Source organism: Drosophila nasuta, chromosome 3, assembly GCF_023558535.2.
Source record: "Drosophila nasuta strain 15112-1781.00 chromosome 3, ASM2355853v1, whole genome shotgun sequence".
NCBI classification, from domain to species: domain Eukaryota; kingdom Metazoa; phylum Arthropoda; class Insecta; order Diptera; family Drosophilidae; genus Drosophila; species Drosophila nasuta.
Window position 1 is genome coordinate 30,122,454 of NC_083457.1, and position 21,016 is coordinate 30,143,469.

Below are 21,016 nucleotides of genomic sequence, written 5' to 3' on the forward strand. Positions count from 1 at the left end.
AACTTGAAGTCGATGGCAAGTCGGTGGCAAAACTCACCACATCACACCACTTGGCGCTTGGCTTGGCGCAAGTTCACCACGAGCGCAAGCGCAACTCGTTTTAACACGACGCGTTCGGTTTTCAGTCTTCGTTTGGCGTTCGTGCGTTGCACACCTGTTGACGGTAAACGAGAAAGCGAAAAGTGTTTGGTGAAATAAAAAACGCAAGAGATACAACTAAAAGAAGCCGCTGCAGTAGCAGTAGCAGCAACAACAACAACTAAGCCGGCCAACTTAGACGTGAGTGCGTGCGTGTTTGAGTGTGTGCGTTAGCTTTGACTGCGTATGTGTGCGTTAATCTATGAAAAGTGAATAACTAAAACGAGCTCAAAGCTGCCGTGGATGTTGCTGTTGCCGTATAAATTCAAAATATGAAAGAAGAAGCAGCCGCAAAAGGCGAAATGTAAACGGAATCCAACTTAATGTGCGTGTGTTCGACTGTGTGCGTGTGTGTGTGTGCAGCTGTGTGTAGAAAAGCAAAAATACAGCAACAGCAATAATAACAACAGCAAACAACAATAACAGCAACAGCAGCAGCAGCGAGACAAAAAACAAAACTTTCTTTTTTTGCGCTACCTTTTGCCACTGTATTAAACTTAGTCTTTGCGTCTCCGTCTCCGTCTTCGTATTTGAATTTGCTTTTGTTGTTGTTGTTGCTGGTTTATGCTATTGTTGCAAATTACGTAGATTTCGCGCTGTGAAATTTGTTGCAAGCATTTTTAATTTGTTTTCGTGCACATATTTTCACTGATAATTAAAATAAATGGCGCTGCAGCCAAAACTGAAGTTGAAGCAGATGGGAAGCAAACAAAACGTTGATTAAATTTAATCACATAACTGCACAAGGGCAGACTCCACTAATTGGCCACTCGATCCGGTTTATGCCACATCGCAGACAGACAGTTGCAACTTTGTATCCATGCCGGATGCCAGCCATAGCCACGGCTGTAATAAAACCTCGCCATTAATCCATGCCGTGCAGGCGAACATCAGAAAACATTCATTCACTAGCCAAATTTCTTGCTGTCCCCAGCAGCAACAAGAACAACGAGAACAACCTCAACCTGTCTTTCATTTAATGCCGGTCATACGGCCTACACATGTTGGCCACTATTTGCAATTGGGATCGGTCGCTAAATTGCAGCAACTGCAACATCAACTCCCAGCTTCAAGTTCCAGCTTCCAGCTCACAGCTTTAGCTTCAGCTGAATACTGTTAGTTGTTCCATTTTGGCGACGTTGCTCATTTGTGCCAATTTTTTGTGTAAGCTGTGGCAACACTGGCGACAGCTGCTGTCTCCGCGCCTCTCTCTCACACTCTCTCTCCCTCACACTTGTTTTTGTTGCTGGCTATCGCTAGCCGTAGATTTCAGTTTTCGATAATTTTAAAGTTTAGCTGCATTCCTTGAAGCCACAAAACCGCATTTTTTGCATCCATCGTCCGCGTCTGACTCGCTGGCTGTCAAACGACTTCAGTTACAGCGTCCCACTGTCCGACTCTGTCTCTGAATCGACCATTATGCTTAAAGAAATTTCTGCTATTTTTTTTGCAGTTTGGCAATTTGTTTTTTTTTTGGTGAAATCTGTGCAAAATGTAATTGAAAACAAAGCGTGATAGACAGAAGAAAACACAATAAAAAATCGAAGAAAACAAACAACAAATCCATCATAAAATCAATATAAATACTCATAAAGCATTTGGATTAATGATTGATTTCGTTTCTTTTCGAGGTAAGCACTAAACATGAAAATGAAACAAGTTCGTTGCCTAAGTCTTTTGTTTTGTGATGAGTTTATCCGTTACAAATCGAAATGCGGGAACTTCCAACTGCGTCTTTCGCTGCGATTAAAGGAACCATTAAGCAGTCACCGGTTGACTTATGCAATTTCGTGTCTCCGCGTTTCTTTTTCGCTGCGCATTTTGGCAATATTTCAAGCACAGCAACAACAACAACATCGAACAACTCAGCACCCTTTGCGTTACCTGCATCGTTTTGGATTCATTTCGTTTTCATTTCATTTTGGGTTACGCAATGGCAACCAAATTCATATGAGTCATTTACAGCTCAACTAATTATGAGCCAATGCAACACTTCCGTTGAAATAACAACCGAAGTCGTCGTGTCTTCAATCTTCACACAGAATGTTGAACAAGCTTGGCAAGCAAATCCCCAGCTCAACTTATCGCTGACAGGCGCCTTTTGACGGTGCGTGGGCAACCAACAACAATAACATTGCCTAGCAATCAGTCATTGGAAACAAAAATGGAGTCGTTTAATGACAACAACGACTTAAAGCAAAACAAAACAACAACAGACGCCCACGATGAATAGTGTTTGTTTGCTGTGTGCTTGCTCTGTTTTTGTTATTAAAAACTTTCTATTTCACTTTGGGGGCAGCCGAATATTCAAGGTTCGGCATATAGGAAAAACTTCCTGCACTCGAAGTGTAAACAATAACAACAACAACAACAGTAACAACTCGAAGCAACAGCAATAAAAACATTAACAGCCCTGCCAAAAAGTGTTTTTCCATGACTCAACTTTGGAACTGAGTTGCACATGTTTGAGTTTGTGCCTCAGTTTTTGGGCTTCGCTTTGTATCTTGTATCTTTCGCTTATTGTGTATGTGTAATCGTAATCGGAGTTTCAAGTTTCGAGTCTTCGGTTCGACTCACGTCGCAAGCAACCAAGCAACCTTTACTCCACATCTTTCCCTTTTCATCTCTTTCGGTCTTTGTCTCTTTTGGTTGCTTGCTTTCTGAGTGCTTTCACTTTCAGCTAAGGTTGAACTCGCAATTGTTTTTTGGTCGTTTTTAACGATCGTTGCTTTGGCTTCTGATTAGCCGCTAATCGACAATTGCAGGGCGTCGTTGTTGCTGTTGTTATTGATGTTGTTACTGTTGTTGTGTCTCTTGTTGTGGTTGTTGTTGCTGTTACAGCTATTGGGTAATCCAAAGTTACTGTTACCAACCATTCTGATCATTGGGCAGCCAGCAGTTTGTTAACGTTTGCTAATATACTTAGAGTTGATTTATCGGTTGTTTCGTTTCATTTTGTTCGAATTTCACTTTTCCTTTTGACACCTCTCGCAGTTCAAATTGTGCTTAAACTTTCGCTGCAGCAGCCGCGCCGGGCCAAAAAACCAAAAACTATTTTGAATGCTTTTTTACATCAATCAAAATTAGCATTTCAATCACATTTTCAACTGTCGCTCGTCCATAGGCAGGTGTCATATGTTATCTTATGTAAAGGTGACTTAGAAAGCCACTTTACAAGTATTTCTTTGGGGGCAATTGTGGAGCACACAGACTGATTTATAAGCGCATTTCTGTGGCCTTTGCTTCTTTTTGTCTTGGCCTTTTTAGCTGACGTAATGCTGCTACTTATTTCACTTGGCACTTAAATGGGCAGTGCTCCCCGTTAAACCGGCGACACTGTCAGTTCTCACGCGAATTTGAGAGCTATGAAAGCTGCCGGTCATCTCTCGAATTTTGGGAGAGTAGCAAACAAAAGACTTAGGCAACAAACATGAACATTGAATCTTTCTTATAACCCATTTTTCTTTTTTTCCTGTTCTTTGCAGCTCGTTAAAATATGTAAATCTTGAAGAATCGTTCTGCAAATGAATAAGGCAAAAATGCCACGCCAAAGTTCCGAGCAGCAACAAGTTATTGGACATCGGCCGAGGAGCGTTTAGGCAACATTCAGACACAAATCAACAGCAAGAAAAAAATTCTGAATTCAACGAGAACTTAAGTGACGCAAAAAGAAAAGAGTGAGGGGACAGACAAAAGAAATTTATGCAAAAATGTGGCAACGAAAGCCACAAAAATTAACACACAAAAATAAACAATCAAGTAGAAGTTCTAGCAACGACAACGACGAGAACAACAAGAACAACAATAGTAAAATGCCAAGTTACCAGCGGCACATTTGGCACTTCTCAGCTGCGACTGTGCTGCCAATTTCATTGCTGCTGCTGCTCCACGTCCACACGGCGGGTAAGTAATGTCGCCTGACAAGGGAGACGCCGAAAGAATTTCACATGAACATATAATGCGAATTTTAATTGTTGTTCTCACTATACAGCAGCAGCCACAGCCGCTTTCACAGTCGACAAACAAAACAAGTTAACACCAAAATGCAGAATGTTAGCTACTTAGTTGTATCTGGGATACACTGCAAAACCTCAAGTTATTTATTAAACTTTAAACATTCCACTATGCAACTTTCAATTACTGTTGGAGGAATTTCAATTAAAATATTAGATTAAACAGTTCGTTATGAAGCTGAGCACGAAAATGCCGCGTGCTGTGAGCCATAGACATATCTTTTTTTTAACTTTTGTTTCGTATTTCTTTCTCTTTAGAAAGCTTGCTCTCTGCTACATAATTTATTGGGCGCTACTCAGAATGAATAGATACATAAAGCCAGATAGCTGGATGCTCACACACATGAATGGGTACTCGCACTTGCTGCGTTTGTTTGTTTGTTTGCTGTGTCCCAAAGTATGCCAACAACGAACACCATCAGCACCCAAGACAGCACCCAGACACCCGTACAGACAACTACTACGATTGTCCGCACACAATCTCCGCTTCTTTTGGCATACCAGAGTTATGCTAATTTCAATTTGCCCCCACATTTTTTTGCTCGAATATACGGGCTTGACCCAAAAAAAAAGAATACCAAACTTTGATCTGGCTGTTTTTCGACTTTATTTGACAGGTGTCAACGCGTGACACACATACTCGAAGAGTTGGAGCATTTCATGGCTCATCAACGTTTGCTTTTTAAGGGCACGTTATGAGTTATCTCTGTGACTTCTTTTCTAGAGTATGTCGTGGTTCATTCTTTCTTTGTTTGTTTGTTTGTTTTTATACAAGTTTCTATAACATTAAAGTTTTGTGCATTGTCGTTGTTTTATTAGCCAAAGTTTAAGTACGACATACTTTCATTTCTGTGTCAGCTAACTTAGGATATGTTGCTGCTCATATCTAATGATGAAATACACTCACTGTGCCATCTAACTTACTTATATACACTCATCTCTGTGTCATCTGTGGCTCAACTCTGGTGTTAAATGCGTCATAGAGCTTCGACAAGAGCTCTTGAACATGTCTTGTATATTCGCTTATTTCTTTTGTTGCATAATTGTGATTATTCATACCGGATTCAGCGACCTGGGCTTGGGCCTTACCCTCTTTTGGTTTTGTTAATATGCAGTTGACTGTGTAAGTGCGTGACATGCGTGAATTAAAGCTAATTAAAGTTCGATAATCGATTGATTGAATAATTAACTTTATGCAATGCTTCAAAATGGAAAAGTCACTTGAATAGTTATTCAACTGTTCCTTCGTATATATTGCTGCTTAGGGTTCTAATTAATTTCGCTCACGCTTTCTTGGCTTCTTGTAACAAAGAACATACCACAATCATGTATTGTTATGCACTTTAGTGTAGGCATTTTCAATTATAAATCAACACTCAACCGCTGACGGGCGCCGTTAAGATGCACCACATGAGCAAACAGCGCAGTGAATGGTTCTCAACGGTTTGCCGCTGAATCAATTAAAGCCAACTACTTTACTGTTTTACTGTTTACTGGGCCATTTAAAGCAAATATGTTGGCATTTCCAAAGCAAACCTTTCATGCAGTTAATAAGCCTTATTAACATAAAAAACAGTCTTGTCTTGTCCATTGAATGCACCGCACACAACTGGAAATTTACATAAAAACAGTAGAAGTAGAAGAAGTAGAAAAACGAAGCTGCATTCTTCATGGATCGCGAAAATTAGGTGAAGTGAAAAACATTTTAACCAGGCAGTTTAATTAAAAAAATTTCAAACGGCGGCCTCGACCAATTGAGAGATTCTTTAGCCCAGGTAACAGGTAACAACAGTAATAACGGGGCTTCAGGTCTGGGCTTTCGAAATGTTAACGCCAAAAGAATTGAAATTCGTTTGGTGTGTGCATTGGAAAAGTGTCGTTCGTCGAAGCGAGGCATCGACAGCAGCAATAGCAGCAGCAGCAACATCGTCAAGGTAACGCCATTAGAAAGCGTGATGAGTTTGAATATATGTTCATGTTCATGTCCATGTTTGTGTGTGTGTGTGTACCGAAAATCTATAAAGAAAACCTAGCAAACAGTTAAGCAGCGAGTTGAGTGCAATTCATCATTCGATGCGATGCGATTTGATACGTTCGATCGCTGGGCCGCAATAAAGTCACGAGCCGCATTGACAACAATAACCTGTTGCACCTTCATACATACACTCACACTCACACATATTTCTTTGTTGTGTATTTTCGTTGATTTTCATTTTCCCTTGTTTTCTCTCTGCTCTGTAGATGCTTAAAGCTGCTTAAATTTTCAGATTAGCTGTGCTTATTCCATACACAGTTTTTTTTTGTTTTTGGTTTCTTTCATTTCCACGCTGCTTTTTGGCACATTTCTGTTACATGGCCCACTTGCAGCAAAGTCGCAAGTGAAAGATGATGATGAGCGCAAAAGGAGGAAGACAGAGAGGGAAAGAGAGAGAGAGAGGGCAGTGAGATACTGTAATAAAAGTTTCTTACTTGGTCAGGAACTGAAGAAGATGCCGCGATTCTGGCCGCTTCACAAATTTATCGCGTTTCTTTTTATTGGGTCAAGTGGCAGGTTTCATTTGGCTGTTGTTGACTGCATTCCTGGTGGGCCACACGCTTGCCTGGCATGTTGACGCAATTAATTACAAAGAAATGCAGCAGCAAACCGCAGAACAGGTGCGTTGTTGCCAGGGAAAAAAGTGCTGGAATTATTAATGACAGCTGCTCACAGTTGGCTGCATGTTTAGCTTAACAAATGTGCTCGAAGAAATCCAAATAAATTCTTTGAAATTCATTTCTTTTTTTTACTCGAATAAATTCAAATGAATTATTTGAAATTAATTTCATTTTTCTACTGCAAATCGATGTAATACAATTATTTTAATACCGTGCAAGTTTACACAGAAACTCGAATAAATTCAAGTTTATACTCAATATAAAGAAATATATGTAAGCTAATATTCTGCAAGTTTTCGATAATAAATATGATCGAAAAAAATTCATATAAATACTTTAAAATTCATTTAATTTCTTACTCGAATGAATTTATTTCATTTTCTTATCTGCAATACAAAGTAATACAATTATTTTTAAACTCCGCAAATTTTCCTTTATAAAAAGTTTGAATAATTTTATTTTTTTACTTCATTATAAAGCAATATAATTACTCGAATACTCTAAAAGCTAACTTTAATAAATAAGCTCGATCAAATTTAAATAAATTCTTTAAAATTCATTTAAATTTCTTATAGTACATTTAAATTGCGTAAATTTATTAATCTAATTCCGCGAACTGTTTGCACCACATAACAATGAACATTAGCCTTTAAAGAAATGCCAATTACAAGGCAAATATCAGATCAGACTAGCATATCCAATTAAGTTAAACGTTTCTCCACCCTTTTCATTCAATTAGAGCTAAAGCCAAAGTCGTATCAATAACTGCATGCGCATGCTCGTACTTTCCCTTTCCCATGCCACAGTCAGAGAGTCGGGAGACAGCGCCAAAAATTGTACAATGAAATTCGGCACAACGAAAGTTTGCCGTAGCTACATAACCATAAACACACACCCAGCAGCCCGAACCCACAATTTATCTTGATTTCAGTTGTGGTCAAGTTCGTTCTTGGCCCTGGCCACGAGGACTCTTGAGGCGCACGCAAAATTGCACAAAGGCAGCGAAAACCGCACAGACAAAAAGAGAGAGAGAGAAGAGAGTTGGACGTTCACCTTTTTTTTGTGCGGTTGATGAAGCTGCAACTCTCAGGTAGACAGAATGTCTGTATGCTGTGTGTGATACAATTGAATGGTAATCAATGAAAACATTTCGCAGTTGTCGAAAACCGGTTGAACTGAAATTCTGCAGCTTTTTTATTATTTCTCATTTTTTCTCTGCTTTTTGAATATGCCAATTTCATTTACATATATGGTGTGTCCAAATTGCTTTTGTGGCAATAGCTTTCTTTGGCCTCATCACCAGAATCTACGCCAAATAAACAAAAGACTTAGGCAACGAACTTGGCTTTTGACTTGTGTTGATTTAATCGAAATTTCTAAAATAACAAACTCGGCCCAAACGATGTGTAGGTGCGACACCTGCTGGCCAAAAGACACGAAATTCGTGTGGCATCACAACACACACACACATACATAATTAGCCCAATTGACTGACTTAGAAGTGGCAAGTTGAACTTCAACTGGCGTCGTCGACACCAAAAAGAAGGAAAAAATATTGTGTAAAACTTGAAATAGAATGCCGTTAAAGACGTGCAGTTATCTACAGACAGTCACACACATATGTATATACACACACTCACAAGATAGCCTAATAAAAAAGCTGCTTGACTGACTGAGTGACTGCTACTCTGGCTGTGGCTAATATATAAGCCGGTTCTGTGGGCCATTTGTAAAACGTAAACGTATTTGTTTTTGTTCCTCTTTCAACTTTTGGCTTCAAACGAAACGCACACACACACACTTAAAACCGACTCAGATTGGTTTTGAACTTGTCACTCGCCATTGCGAGTCACCCGTTTGTCCATATTGGCCGCAACTTGTTCCGTTTTCTTCGGAGGGGGCAAGTTGACACAGTTTTATCTACGAGTGCGAGCGAGATGCAGCTACGCTTTTCAATCAATAAATTTTGCGTTCTTTTAGCATTGAACTTGACTGGAAATACTCGCAACTCGCGACTTGGACTCCGACAATGTTGTATGTTGGTCACAGCAATAGCAAACGACAAACTACAATTTGCGGCCAGTTGCGGATTTGCTTGCGCTGCTTGCGAAAGGGGCGTATGAGACACGCGGCTGCTGCTGCTGCTGCCGCTTACTGTTCCCATTCTGCGCAATGTGTTTGCTCCATTTTTACTGGCATTTAATCAGCTTTAATTGTTCAATTAGTGATCACAGTATATGGATCACAGTCCACTGATAGATTTTATTTTACAATATCTTGCTTTTTGCTTCTTGTTGCAGTTCACTGACCCTGCAACACGATGCAACCTGCAACCCTTTGGCGCAACACAAATATTCGCTTTGCGTGTTTATATATGAAAAGCAAATATTTCAACTATTTCGCCCTAGCATCGAGTGTGCGAGTCTTTGCCTTTGCTTTGCTTTTCCTTGTCTTGTGGCAAGAAGATAAGCAATCTACACTAAATTGCAGCTAGTTCAATTTACAAGCCACGATTGTTGTTGCCGTTGTGGTTGCTGTTGCTGTTGTGTGTTCTTGGCAAAGCCACTTAAAGGCATTTGCTTGTATCTGCCTGGCATTTGCTGCTTATTAGTGGCTGCTTTGTTTTCCGCTGGAATCTGTTATAGTTGCAAGTTACAAGTTGCAAGTTTGTTGCCTGTTACCAGTTGCCAGTTGCCAGTTTGCCTTTTGCCTGGGCTTTAATTATAAATATCAGACAATTATGCTGTTAAGTGTGTCTATTATTTAGACAGTTTTGCAGGCCTTTTTCAGTCGCGGATGTGGATATGGATGTTCGTAACTTTCCACGATTCCCCAGCAAGCTTTAGCCCAGCTAAGTCCAGCCAAGCCTGGCCAAGAAGGCGGCTAATAAATTTTTCGGCTTAGACAAGCAAAAAGAGAAGCAACACAAAAAAACAAAAGCCGCCAGGCCCCAACTAAAAATGCAACTTGCAGCCACTGAGTCAGAGTCTAGTAGATGTTGCAGCCACAGTCAGAGAGCTAGAGACGTAGACCTTGATTAAGGTCATTCGCTTCTGCTGACACAATGCTTGCAGTTGCAGTTCGAGACGCTGTTGCAGTTCCACTCGCTGTGAGGCTTTGCAAGTTGGAAAATTAACATATCTAATTGCTGGACACGCGCGTGCGGGAAATGCTGGCAAAACAAAGTTTATATGACACACCTTCATGGTCATGGTCTCCTCAAATCTTTGGCTGTGAAATTCTTGAATTTCACTTGAGCTGAAGATAAACAACAGAGATCTCAGTCTTAGTCAACGTCACTCTCGTCACTTTGTTAATTGTTGGTTCAACTGACAGCGCGACAATGAACCGCACTTTAGGGTTCTTTTAGCAGGCCAACAAAAGCGAGAAAAACGCTTTGATTGCTCAAGTGCAACCGCAGCTGGGTTAGATGTTTGCGTTGTTAATGAATCTCTTTTGGGTTCGGCCTCTGCATGACTTTGCGACATACAAACAACAAGCACACGCAAACAACAAGCACAGCAAATAACAAATATTTATTACACAAACTTTCTTTGGCTGGCCATAAAACAAGATTTTGCCCGACGCCCACCAGAGTTTTAAGTTAGCCAAGCGTTGCCAGAGATGCCTGAATCAATTAGCATTAAATCAAAATTTTAATGCTACAGTTTTAAGCCAGCTGCCAGACACGCCCTCCGCAGTCTATAAAGTCCCGGCTTAACTCTAACGATATTTCGTAGGGAATGAAAGAGATGCGAAACGCCAAACTTGTTGTAATATCTGTTTTTTTCTGTGGTTGAGGCGTTGCCTTCAGTTCTTTGACTTTGAAATGCACATCGTTGTGTGTGCGTGTGTGTATGTGTGTGTGTGAGTCTTCTCTGTGTGTTTTTTCAGCTGGACGTGCCTTAGGGGGCTTATAGACAACAGCATCTTAAATAGAAATCTAGCAGAGAGCTCTCCATAAGCCGCATCAAATAGAATTGAATTGGCCAAGCTGAAAGAGTTTTGATTGCAAAGCGGCAAATAAAATTCCGAAATAAAATCAAATTGTTGAAGCTCGATTATGGACGAGTTATTTTTGGAGCTGAATGCTGGACTATAACTAAAGTACTTTCTAAGCCATTCATTTGTTTTGTTAATAAAAACAATGCTAGCTATAAAAGAATTTTTGTTAATAGCTATTGGTAGATGAAAATGAATAAATAATGAAGTTTGTATGAAAGTAAATTAAATGTATGATGGATCATATCGTATTGACTTTAAAGTATAAATATATTCTTCTTAACATCAATTTTAAATAGAAAAATGAATTAGCTACAAAAGCTTTGTGTTGCTTTATAATAAATATTGGAAGATTATAAAGATAAATTAAGCGCTACATATGAAAGTAAATAATATCTAAGCTGAAATAATTTGCAGCTTATATTATAAATAGAATCTTAACACAAAGTAAAATACAAAAGTTGTTATCTATATTATTCTCTATTTTTTTTTTATTTGCTTCGCAATATTCAATACTTTTTTTTTTATTAAGTTTCTCTCACAAGTAGATTTTACTTGGCAGGACTGTGAAAACAGATAAATATCATCGTAAATTTACTACCAGAAATAGAAATTTAATCTGATTTTAAAATTCAAGAATCTTAAATACAAAAATGTATTTGTTTTGAGTTATAATTGAAAGTAAATAAAATGCTAGAATCAGAAATTTATACTATACTCAAAAATAAATAGATTAAAAAATTTTAATTAAATATTATTTTGGCATTTTTCCGTAGACTTGTTTTGCTTTTGTTATTATTAGGTAATTTATTTTATTAATAAAGAGAAATTACAACGTATTATCACACAGTCCGCTCGCACCTGTAGTGTTGTGTAATCGTGAACATTAGGCTGACATTACGGAGCACTTACTGCCAGGGCTTAAACAGCAAACAGCTGCCAAATTAAGTCAGTTGACAGTTGGACGTACACGGCGTATGCGTAATGCTCGCGTACGTGTCTTAAATATCGAAATCAAAATTTGGTTGCATTTCATAAGCGTGGAAAATGTAATTATTGTCGCTAACAGTGTGTACTATAAGTATGTTTATGCTGTGATTGTGAAACACCGTTGTGTCTGTCTCTCAGACTATGTTATTTTGTACTTAGATTTGCGTCAGACCGAAAATGTTGAAGAGTGCAACGGCTTAGAAATAGAAAGTGATTGCTTGTCGGAGACGGGCCGGGCCGGGCGACTGCCGGCAATTTGAAGGCGCTGAAATTGGCAATTTGTTGCCGCGTGTGGGTTACGAGTGGTTGCCTGCAGAGACTGAGTATCAGTCGCCGTCACCGTCGCCGTCGCCGTCGCAGTCTCTGTCTCGCAATTCAGATTGCGACGACGTGGATCGAGGGCTGCGAGTCGTGCGCCTTCTGTCCTGTCCTCGACGTGGGCCCAAGTAGCGTTTAAATTAGTGTAGGCAAGCGCTGGAACTAATGACTCTCTTGTCGTCGAAGTTGTCATCGTTGTTGTTGTTTGCCTTCGCTCTGTTGTCGTTGTCAAGAGTTGGATCCGAAGCTATCATTGATTTGGTGCATTGAACTCGAATGTCTTCTGGTCAAACGTTTGGGGAGTTGTCTAATGTTAAAGAGACAGCAAAATTAAAGTTTTACTTTCGTTGTCCGTGAAAGTGTTGCATGCCACAAGATTCAATTTTTTTCTTTCTTTTCGAAATTGTGTTACACTTGCCACTCCACTTTTGGCATTATACATAGTTGTCTCTGCTGGTAATTGAAGACTTGCCGCCAGCAGACACTTTTACCTTGCCACACAGAGCCTGCAACAAATTCAATTTTGGTATCAATAATAAAGCGAACACAGCAAAATATGCTGGAAAACAAGTGGAAATTGCGAACAACAAAACGAAAGTGAAAATGTGCGATGTGCTCAATCATCGCAATATTTATGGGCCAAGTTTGTTTTGCTTTGCTCGTTGAAGGAAGCGCTAATTATATCAAAAACTTGAACGAATTTGTGATAGAAAGTGAAATGAATTTATAACAAAAGCAACCGCATTTCAGTTATCAATCAGCAACCACTTTGCTCCACATTTTTGCTTTATTTTTTTTTACCATCACTTGTCGCATTTATCGCGCGAAGGTGAAAGTAAAGTGTGTGTGTGCCAAATTTTAATCAGAAAAAGAAAAACCGCATCACAATTGGGTTAAGCTCAATAACTAAACGTGTTTGTTGTCGTGTCGTGTAAATTATGAGCGGCATCATAAACCTAAAATCATATTAAACTGGTTGTGTTTACCAGCACCCACTTCTCAACGTGCCACCAGACCTCAGGCCTTAAAGCCCTCAAATAGCTCAAGCATCTCGCTAATATGTCAGCTAAACATTTGCATTGTCTGGCAGCCTGACACATGCTTGTGGCACCTGCGAAGAGTCCCAGCTAAATCTGAAGCTGGTGTTGGCGTTGTGGCAAGTTGCCGGCGGCAAGTCAACGATCTCTGTTATAAATCACAAGCATCGAGAGAGACACACAGAAAGAAAGTAACGAAGCAAGTTTGTAGTCAAATAAATTTATCAGAAACACACAAAAACCTCTTAGGAGTGGAAAATTGATAAATCACTGTATTGAATGCATGCACACAAAACTCACACTTCAACTGAGTCTGAGACTGATATTGAGCTCGAGTGGGTCAAAGTTGATGCAGAAGATCAGCAGGTGTCAATTTCATTAAGCGTTCTCAAACTTTTCAAAAGAAAGCACTTCAAATATGTAGCTAGAAATTAGTGTGAAGCGTGAATGTGTAGAAAGCGAACTGCACTTATTTTAATACCTCTCTATACATCTTGGGTTTGTGTATCACATTTTCACTAAATTGTGATTGAAATTCCTAAGCGTAAAGCAACAGACAAAAGCCCTATGTGTGGTCTTAGTTTGAACTGAAAGTAATCATAATTGCAATGAGTTTATTTTAATTATTTGCTTGAAGTAAAGTTGGTTAAAGTGACTACCATTGAAGAGGTAATATAAATATTTGTATTTACATTAGAGATCGTCCATTTATTTCGCATATCTACAAAGACTCTTAAGAAAGTTTATAAGTTTCATTTTATTTTTACATATTCAACTCTTATATAAATTTGGATTGATTAAAATTGTTTTTTTTTTTTCATTTACGCAATTTTTTTTAATTATAAATTTTATCTTATACAATTTTTTACTTTTTTATCTGTTGTAATGGTTTTATTAGAACTCATTTTTAAATGAATTCTGTTCTTCTGTTCTTTCTGTTTGGAACACTCAGCATTTTTTTTCATATTTATATAATTATTAGCTCTTATAGAATATTTGATTCACTCATATATTATATGTATCTGCTGTAATTTACTCTTCAATTCAAATTCATTAAGAAATTTTAAGATTTTATATGCTTTCCTTAATTTCTTTAGTATTTTCTGGTAATCAAAATGTTTTACTGTAGTTTTTTTTTCATTTACTTATTCACTTTATTATCTAATTTGCAGTTAGGGCTCGTTCATTGACCATATCACTTGTAGGAATATTTCTTCATTTTATTTACATTGATTAACTGACGCAAACAAGCACATCCCCCTTGTATACGAAAGTGTGTAAGCGTATCGTATAAGTAGCTTTACTGCGGCATGCTATCGTTAAGTTTGTTTGCCAGCAATGCGAATAAGTTGGCATCTTTTCAACGCTTGACGTAGCAATTTGTGAAATTCTTGTCTTTAAGCTCCACCGGCCTCCAAAGTGGGAGTTTGCTATGCAATTGTGCGAGCACAGTGGGGAGGGAAGGGAATGATGGCTCTGGCGAAATGTAATAAGTAATAAGGCTGTATAAATTTGTGACAGATACTGAGTTGTCGCAGCCTTGGCTTGAAGAGGCTGAAACCAGTAATTTCAGATGTCGCTGGTTAGACAAACAATAAGAGTATGTGCAAGGCCCCAAAAACAAATACATACATTACACACATTGCGAGATGTGCGAGAGTGAAAAGAATACAAAAGACTCAAGACACAAACTTGACATCGAAAATAAATGATGCCTGCCAGCTGGGACTGCGACAGAGACTGAAGACTGAATACAGTAGATGTGATGGAAGACTGAGACTGAGACAGAGACTAAAGACCGAGGCTGAGTCTGAAACTGAGATCTCGCTCTCTGGGTTTGGATTTCTAAGAAATGCAAATGTGCATATTATATGTTATATGGCATCGAAAGGCTTGAGACTGAGAATGTATGTGTGATGGGTGTGTGTGTAACGTGTGTGTGACAATGACAAAGACAAAGCATGTGGCATGCGGTATGTATGAAAAGTGAAACCACCTTTTGCTTTTGTTTCGGCAGCATTTGCATCAGATTCTTTTCACAATAATTAGTGAAATTGAAGCTTTTCAATTGTGTAAAGAATTTCACCACCAGATTTTCACCTGCTTCTTCTCTTTGCTTCTCCTTGCAGTTGCCCAGCACGATGATATCTCACAGATCTCACCCAAATCCAGCAGCCACAACTCGTCGCCACGTCTCAGCATCGAGAGCACAATGACCGAGTCAAACACCATTCCCGAGAAGGCACAATCGCTGGCCCACGAGGAGAACGAGACGCGAGCACGTGTGGAACGCTCTGCATCGCCGATATTGCACGAACAACACTATTCGGGACGGAATGATGTCAGCTACGGGCAGGAGAGCGACAAGGACGTCTCTGCCGGACGCTATTTCCATTACAACATCAAGCCAACGGGCACATATGACAACCAGGAGCAGCAACAGCAACCCGAGCGCACACAACGCATCAGAGCTGGCAAAACGTTGGCGGCAGCGAATGGCAGCAGCACCGGGAACACTGGCAACCTAGAGACATCCAGCACCGAGCAGCCTTTTTTAGTGCAAGGGGACCTTCGACCGCCTACGTCGGGGTCCCCTATCAGCCCGAATCTGAGCCTGAGTCCGAGCAGTACTGCCACCTCGACGGCAGTGGCAGCGGCCAGTGCGACCCAGGCGCCGCATAGTGCACGTCAGAATGGCAATCCGGACATCCAGGACATCATCACAGGCATCGTAAAGCTGCTGAACGGCAACGTCAATGTGCATGCCAATACCCAAGGGGTTGTGCGTCGACCTTCGGCGAGCCGTATCAATAATCGCGGACCGCCACGCATCGCCGATGTGCAACCGCTGCCCGTGGACTACGAGGCCCAGAAGCCAGGCACCTCAATGCGACCGCCACCGTTTCCCTTCGATCGACCCGAACGTCCCTTCATCACAGGCGTGCCCATACCCGAGCAGATTGTGCCCGTGCGTCCTGGTTTCGTGAGCAATCGACCGCCTTGGTATCGTAACAAGCCACGTCCACCAATTACGACCAGCGTCAATGGCAGTCGTCGCCCTTTGCCACAGTATCAACCACAGCCAGCGCCACAGCTGATTCCCCAGCGAGCACCCGAACAAACGTCAGTACAATCGGAGGACGTTAAGCAGCCGGAACAGCAGGCACCCGAGACAGCTGGCGATGCATTGGATGCAGTTCAGCCCACGGACACCACTTACGATTCAGAGTTCTCGAACGAAGATGCCAATGCGCAATACATCGAGGTGTCCGATCAGGACACAGAGGGCGGTGGCGAGGTGGAGGACGAACTACAGCCGCCACCCGAACCAGCGCCAACTGCACCGCCCAAGAAGAAGAACAAGCATGAGAAGAAGAAACCGCAGGCTGAATCGCATGTAGGATACACGACCATCGTGGAGACAAGCTCGGAGGTCAACACGGTCATGAACATGCCTTCCAGCTATGTGGCGATGCCGATGGAGAGCATTAGTCACGAACTGGATCCCTCCACAGAGGAGGTGATCTTTATGACCGCCAATCGTACACCCGGTCTGGAAGCAACCCCATCGACGACCACAGCGAGCACAACGAGCAGCATTCTAACGTTGCCGCTGAGCGAGCTGCCCGATGTGGCTGCCATTGCACCCACCTCCAATCTGCCCATGATTACCTCAACTACCAGTACCAGCTCCACTACTACTACTACCACCACCTCATCCACCACCTCAACTACCACCTCAAGTACCACCTCGACAACCAGCACCGAAAAAGCCCCGACAACGCCCAATCCATCAGCTCCGCCCGCTTCCTATCATCCCCGACCCGGCATCGTGCTTGACGATCCCGAATTCAAGCCTGGCGGTCGTCCACGTCCCGCTCAGCGACCACCGCCGCCCCAGCAACCCATACAACCCACACGACAGCATTTGCCACCAGGCTATGGCGAGATTTTTGATGTGACATTGTCGGCTATTCAGGGACCCGGACCGAAGGGCAGCGGCTCACAGCAGACGATCAATATCAAGCCTTATGGTACATACGGAGCTGGAGCTGGTGGCGCAGCACAGGCGGACATCATAGTGTCGGCATCAGGTGACGAAGGCTTCGTCTCGATCGATGGCAAACGCACTTACATCAATCTATTTGGTGATCCCACAGATCCGCCCACGGGCGCTACAACGCCGGCCACACGGTTACCTCAGCTGCCAGGACAAACAGCCGCTGGAAGTGGAATTGGAAATGGTGGTAGTAGTGGTACTAGTGGGGGTACTGCACCCAATCATGGTGTCACACAGAGCAGCAATGGATATGTGGTACCCGAGACCGAGGTAGTCGAGTTGCAGCCACAGTCAGGTGGTAATCAGGCACAGAGTAAACCAGCGACAGCGGCCACAACGAATGCAGGACCCACGAGACCACACTATCGTCAGCGACCCACGCAACCACCGGTGAGGATTGACACCTGCATTGTGGGCGATGACTCCACCTGTGATCAGGCGCAGCACGAACGCTGCAAGACCGACAACGGGGTCTCCAGCTGTCATTGTCGACCAGGTGAGTAAAATGGAAAACTGAATTGATGTTTTATCATTAATCTTTGTTAATCTTTAGGTTATTCGCGTCGCAAGCATCGTGAGCCGTGTCGTCGTGTCATCTCCTTCCATCTGGGCATGCGTGTGGATCGAATCTATGAGCACAGAATCGTCTGGGACAACAAACTGATGGATCGCAATAGCGAACCTTATGGACAACTGAGCTATGAATCAGTAAGAGCGGTGAGTATCAAAGGAAATAATTAATAAATAATATTTATGAGTGTATAATACTTAAAACAAAATTAATGCTTGCGCACCAATGGCTTAATTAATATTAATAACAGAATTAGAAAATGTATTATATATACATATATATAATATTAATCAAATATGATATAAGTAGAATAAATATAAAAAACAAGCGTAATGTTATACTGCAAACAATGGATGTTAATAGTAAGTCGATAGAAGTCGATAACTTTTGAACACCTAAATTTAATAATAATATTATATGAATATGGGTAATTCCATGAGATTCTAAAGTAACAGTAAATCAGTTAAAATGACAGAAATTTTTTTATCTACTTTATATAAAGTTGCTTTGTTTAATTTAAACATAAAAGACTTCATTAAAAATCATTAATATTATTTTGAATAATTTTTAGTTAATAGAGTAATATCATAAAACTAATCACTTATTAACCTTTTCGCAGCTGGACTCTGCCATGTCAATGACACCTTATTCGGATGAGTTCATGGAGGCCAAGGTCAACAATATCTATCGAGGCGATCCCAATCTGGGCGGCAGTGGCGTCTATGTGAATCTCACATTGAAAGTAAGTAAAAATAATGAATATTAAACTGACAAATTAACAATTTTTTTTATCTTAATTACTAGCTTGATGAGAGCGTGGAGACACTGCGTCCCAATCTGCGCAGCGATGTGCAGAAGCATCTGCTCGGTGTGCTGCATCGTCGCAACAACAACATTGGTAACTCGGTGCTGTATGTGAGCTCACCTGAAGGCGCAGTCTCTGCTTTGCATGATCTGGATGAATGCCAGTCCCCGGAACTGAACGATTGCCATGCCAGTGCCACGTGCAGCAACAGCTGGGGCACCTTCCACTGCGCCTGCGAGGCTGGACTTCGTGATCCCTGGGCTGATCAGCCGCAGCGTGCGGGACGGGAGTGTCAGAGCTGTCCAGATGCATACTGCAACAATCGAGGCACCTGCAGCTACAACGACGAGGGCATCCAGACTTGTGCCTGCGATTCCAGTCACTATGGTGCACAGTGCGAGATCGATGGCGAGGTATTGGGCGTGGCTATTGGTGCGTCGGTGGCCGCGGTGATCATTATTGTGCTGACGTTGGTGTGTTTGATCATGTGGTCACGTCGTTGGCAGCGAGAGCAGAAGAATGCCATGGGCTCGCCTGTGTTTGGTTATATGAACACAGCGCCATTGAAGTCAGCGGGTTTACCACAAGCAGGCTACCAGGTGACACTGGAAGATCGCATGCGCTGGGCACAGATAGCCGATGTGATGGCGCAGACGAATCATTACGGGGTGAGTTCGAAAATCTTACCCAAACCACGTTTAGTTATGTAATTTTCTCTTTTTCTGGGATAGGCGGAACCCATTGGACCCACAAGGCCATCGTCGGCAATGTTTGCCTATCCGAATCTCGGTGCCATAGGCATGGGCACCATTGGTGGCATGTCGCTGCAGAGCACCATGCAAATGCATCCCAGCGCCAGCCTGGCGCCGCCAGTGCCATTACCCAGGTAATGAGTCGTAGGGTTCTTTTCATTTTGTCTGCGCATTATATTGACTCTTTGCATTGCTTTCAGAAGACTTGGCCTTGGTCCGCGTGCGAATGGAATGCGCACGCTGGAAAACTCCAGCTCGAGCGAGGAGGAGGATCGTGCCGATCTGCTGGGTCGTAACTTTCAAGTGCCACGCCCCAAGAGTCGCAGTAACGGCAGCATTGCGGTAAACACATTCACATTCTAACGACTTCTTCAATATAATTTTTTATTGCATTTTTGTGAACTACAGAACCAGTCGGGCATCTACTATGATGTGGACTACGAGCCCTCTGGCAATGGCATTGGCAACACCAGTGTCGATCATCTCTATGGCTCGCAAAATCAATCGGTGACGCATTCGTCGGGTAACAATCATATACCCGGTCCACAGGGCATACCCATGAGCACCTACACTTCGGGTCGTGCCCCAAGCAGTTACTACATGAAGTGAGACGCCTCCTTCATCTTCTCCCAGCCCTGTCCTAGTTCTTTAGGGAGCCTGTAAATAATGCAATCTATGCGTAGTTTAGTTAAGTAGACGCCTAAAACACTTTTCCACTGCAGTCCCAAGAGATTTCAGGTGACTGCAGCTGAGACGCGTTTTCGAGCATCCCAGCAAAATAAAGACTTAGTTTAAGTAAACATCACAGAGAGATACGAGTATGACAATAGTTTAATACAATGTAAACGATCACTAATCATTAATTTTAATAATACTTATTTAAATTAGTTGCACCCTAGAAGTAATTACAGTTCAATTGAAAGTCAAACAAAACAAGCATTAGTATTTATCTATCTATCGATTTCTTTTAAGTTCAAATGTGTGTGAGTGTAAATATAATTAAATAAACAAATAAAGACAGTAATGTAAAATAAAAATTCCCTTTGGTTTTATTTTCTTAAAAATGAGAAATCAAATCGAGTATTTGATTAAAATCTAATTAATACATTAATCTTCACTGGTTCAATTCAAACTGTATAAATTTGAAAATAACCGACGATCGTCATTATGCAGTGACTCTCAAACTGTAGTCAGCTACGACGACCATCTCGCTTTTACATACATCACATAGTATTAAATGAAAACTATCCGTGTGTAATGTGAAGAAGCGAGACAGCTGCTGAAGCTTTCTCAACAGTGTTGAACAGTCGTTAAAACTGAGAAACGTCGTGAACTTTGGCGCGCAGCTTAAAATAATTTGAATCTTGTAGATTGCTGCTCTTTTATTACCTTGTAAAATGTTTTACAACCAACATTTGCCAACTGATTTATTTTTATATTTTATTTGCATTACGTTGAGTCACTGAAAAACCAATAAGAAACATACACAACAACTACTTTTCATATACTTATTTATGACAATTTCACTTTTATTTTTGTTGGGCTAAAAGAAAACGAGACGTGATGATTTATGAGTGTCGCCCAATGCGGTAGTTGCTTTGGTTCACACGCATAAATAAATTAAAATTATTAGAAAAAGAAAATGAAAAGTGAACTGAGTATGCGTGTGTGTGAG

General features: G+C 41.3%; 1 protein-coding gene across 4 annotated transcripts; it reads left to right on the plus strand.

The window, feature by feature from the left end:
* Positions 1 to 143: 143 nt before the first annotated feature.
* LOC132791476 (uncharacterized) lies at positions 144 to 20,358 on the plus strand. 4 transcript variants are annotated; one of them, XM_060800412.1, is made up of 10 exons: positions 1,605 to 1,769; positions 3,624 to 4,041; positions 15,283 to 17,247; positions 17,314 to 17,709; positions 17,767 to 17,930; positions 18,404 to 18,526; positions 18,589 to 19,257; positions 19,321 to 19,475; positions 19,542 to 19,683; positions 19,750 to 20,358. In XM_060800412.1, exons 2-10 carry the CDS (start codon positions 3,849 to 3,851, stop codon positions 19,948 to 19,950), a joined length of 4,008 nt encoding a protein of 1,335 aa, XP_060656395.1. In that variant the 5' UTR covers positions 1,605 to 1,769; positions 3,624 to 3,848; the 3' UTR covers positions 19,951 to 20,358. The 4 variants fall into 4 exon arrangements, with proteins under 4 accessions (XP_060656393.1, XP_060656392.1, XP_060656395.1 ...); XM_060800410.1 differs by lacking the exon at positions 1,605 to 1,769 and adding an exon at positions 144 to 279 and having other exon boundaries at positions 15,283 to 17,709; XM_060800409.1 differs by having other exon boundaries at positions 1,592 to 1,769; positions 15,283 to 17,709.
* Positions 20,359 to 21,016: the final 658 nt, after the last annotated feature.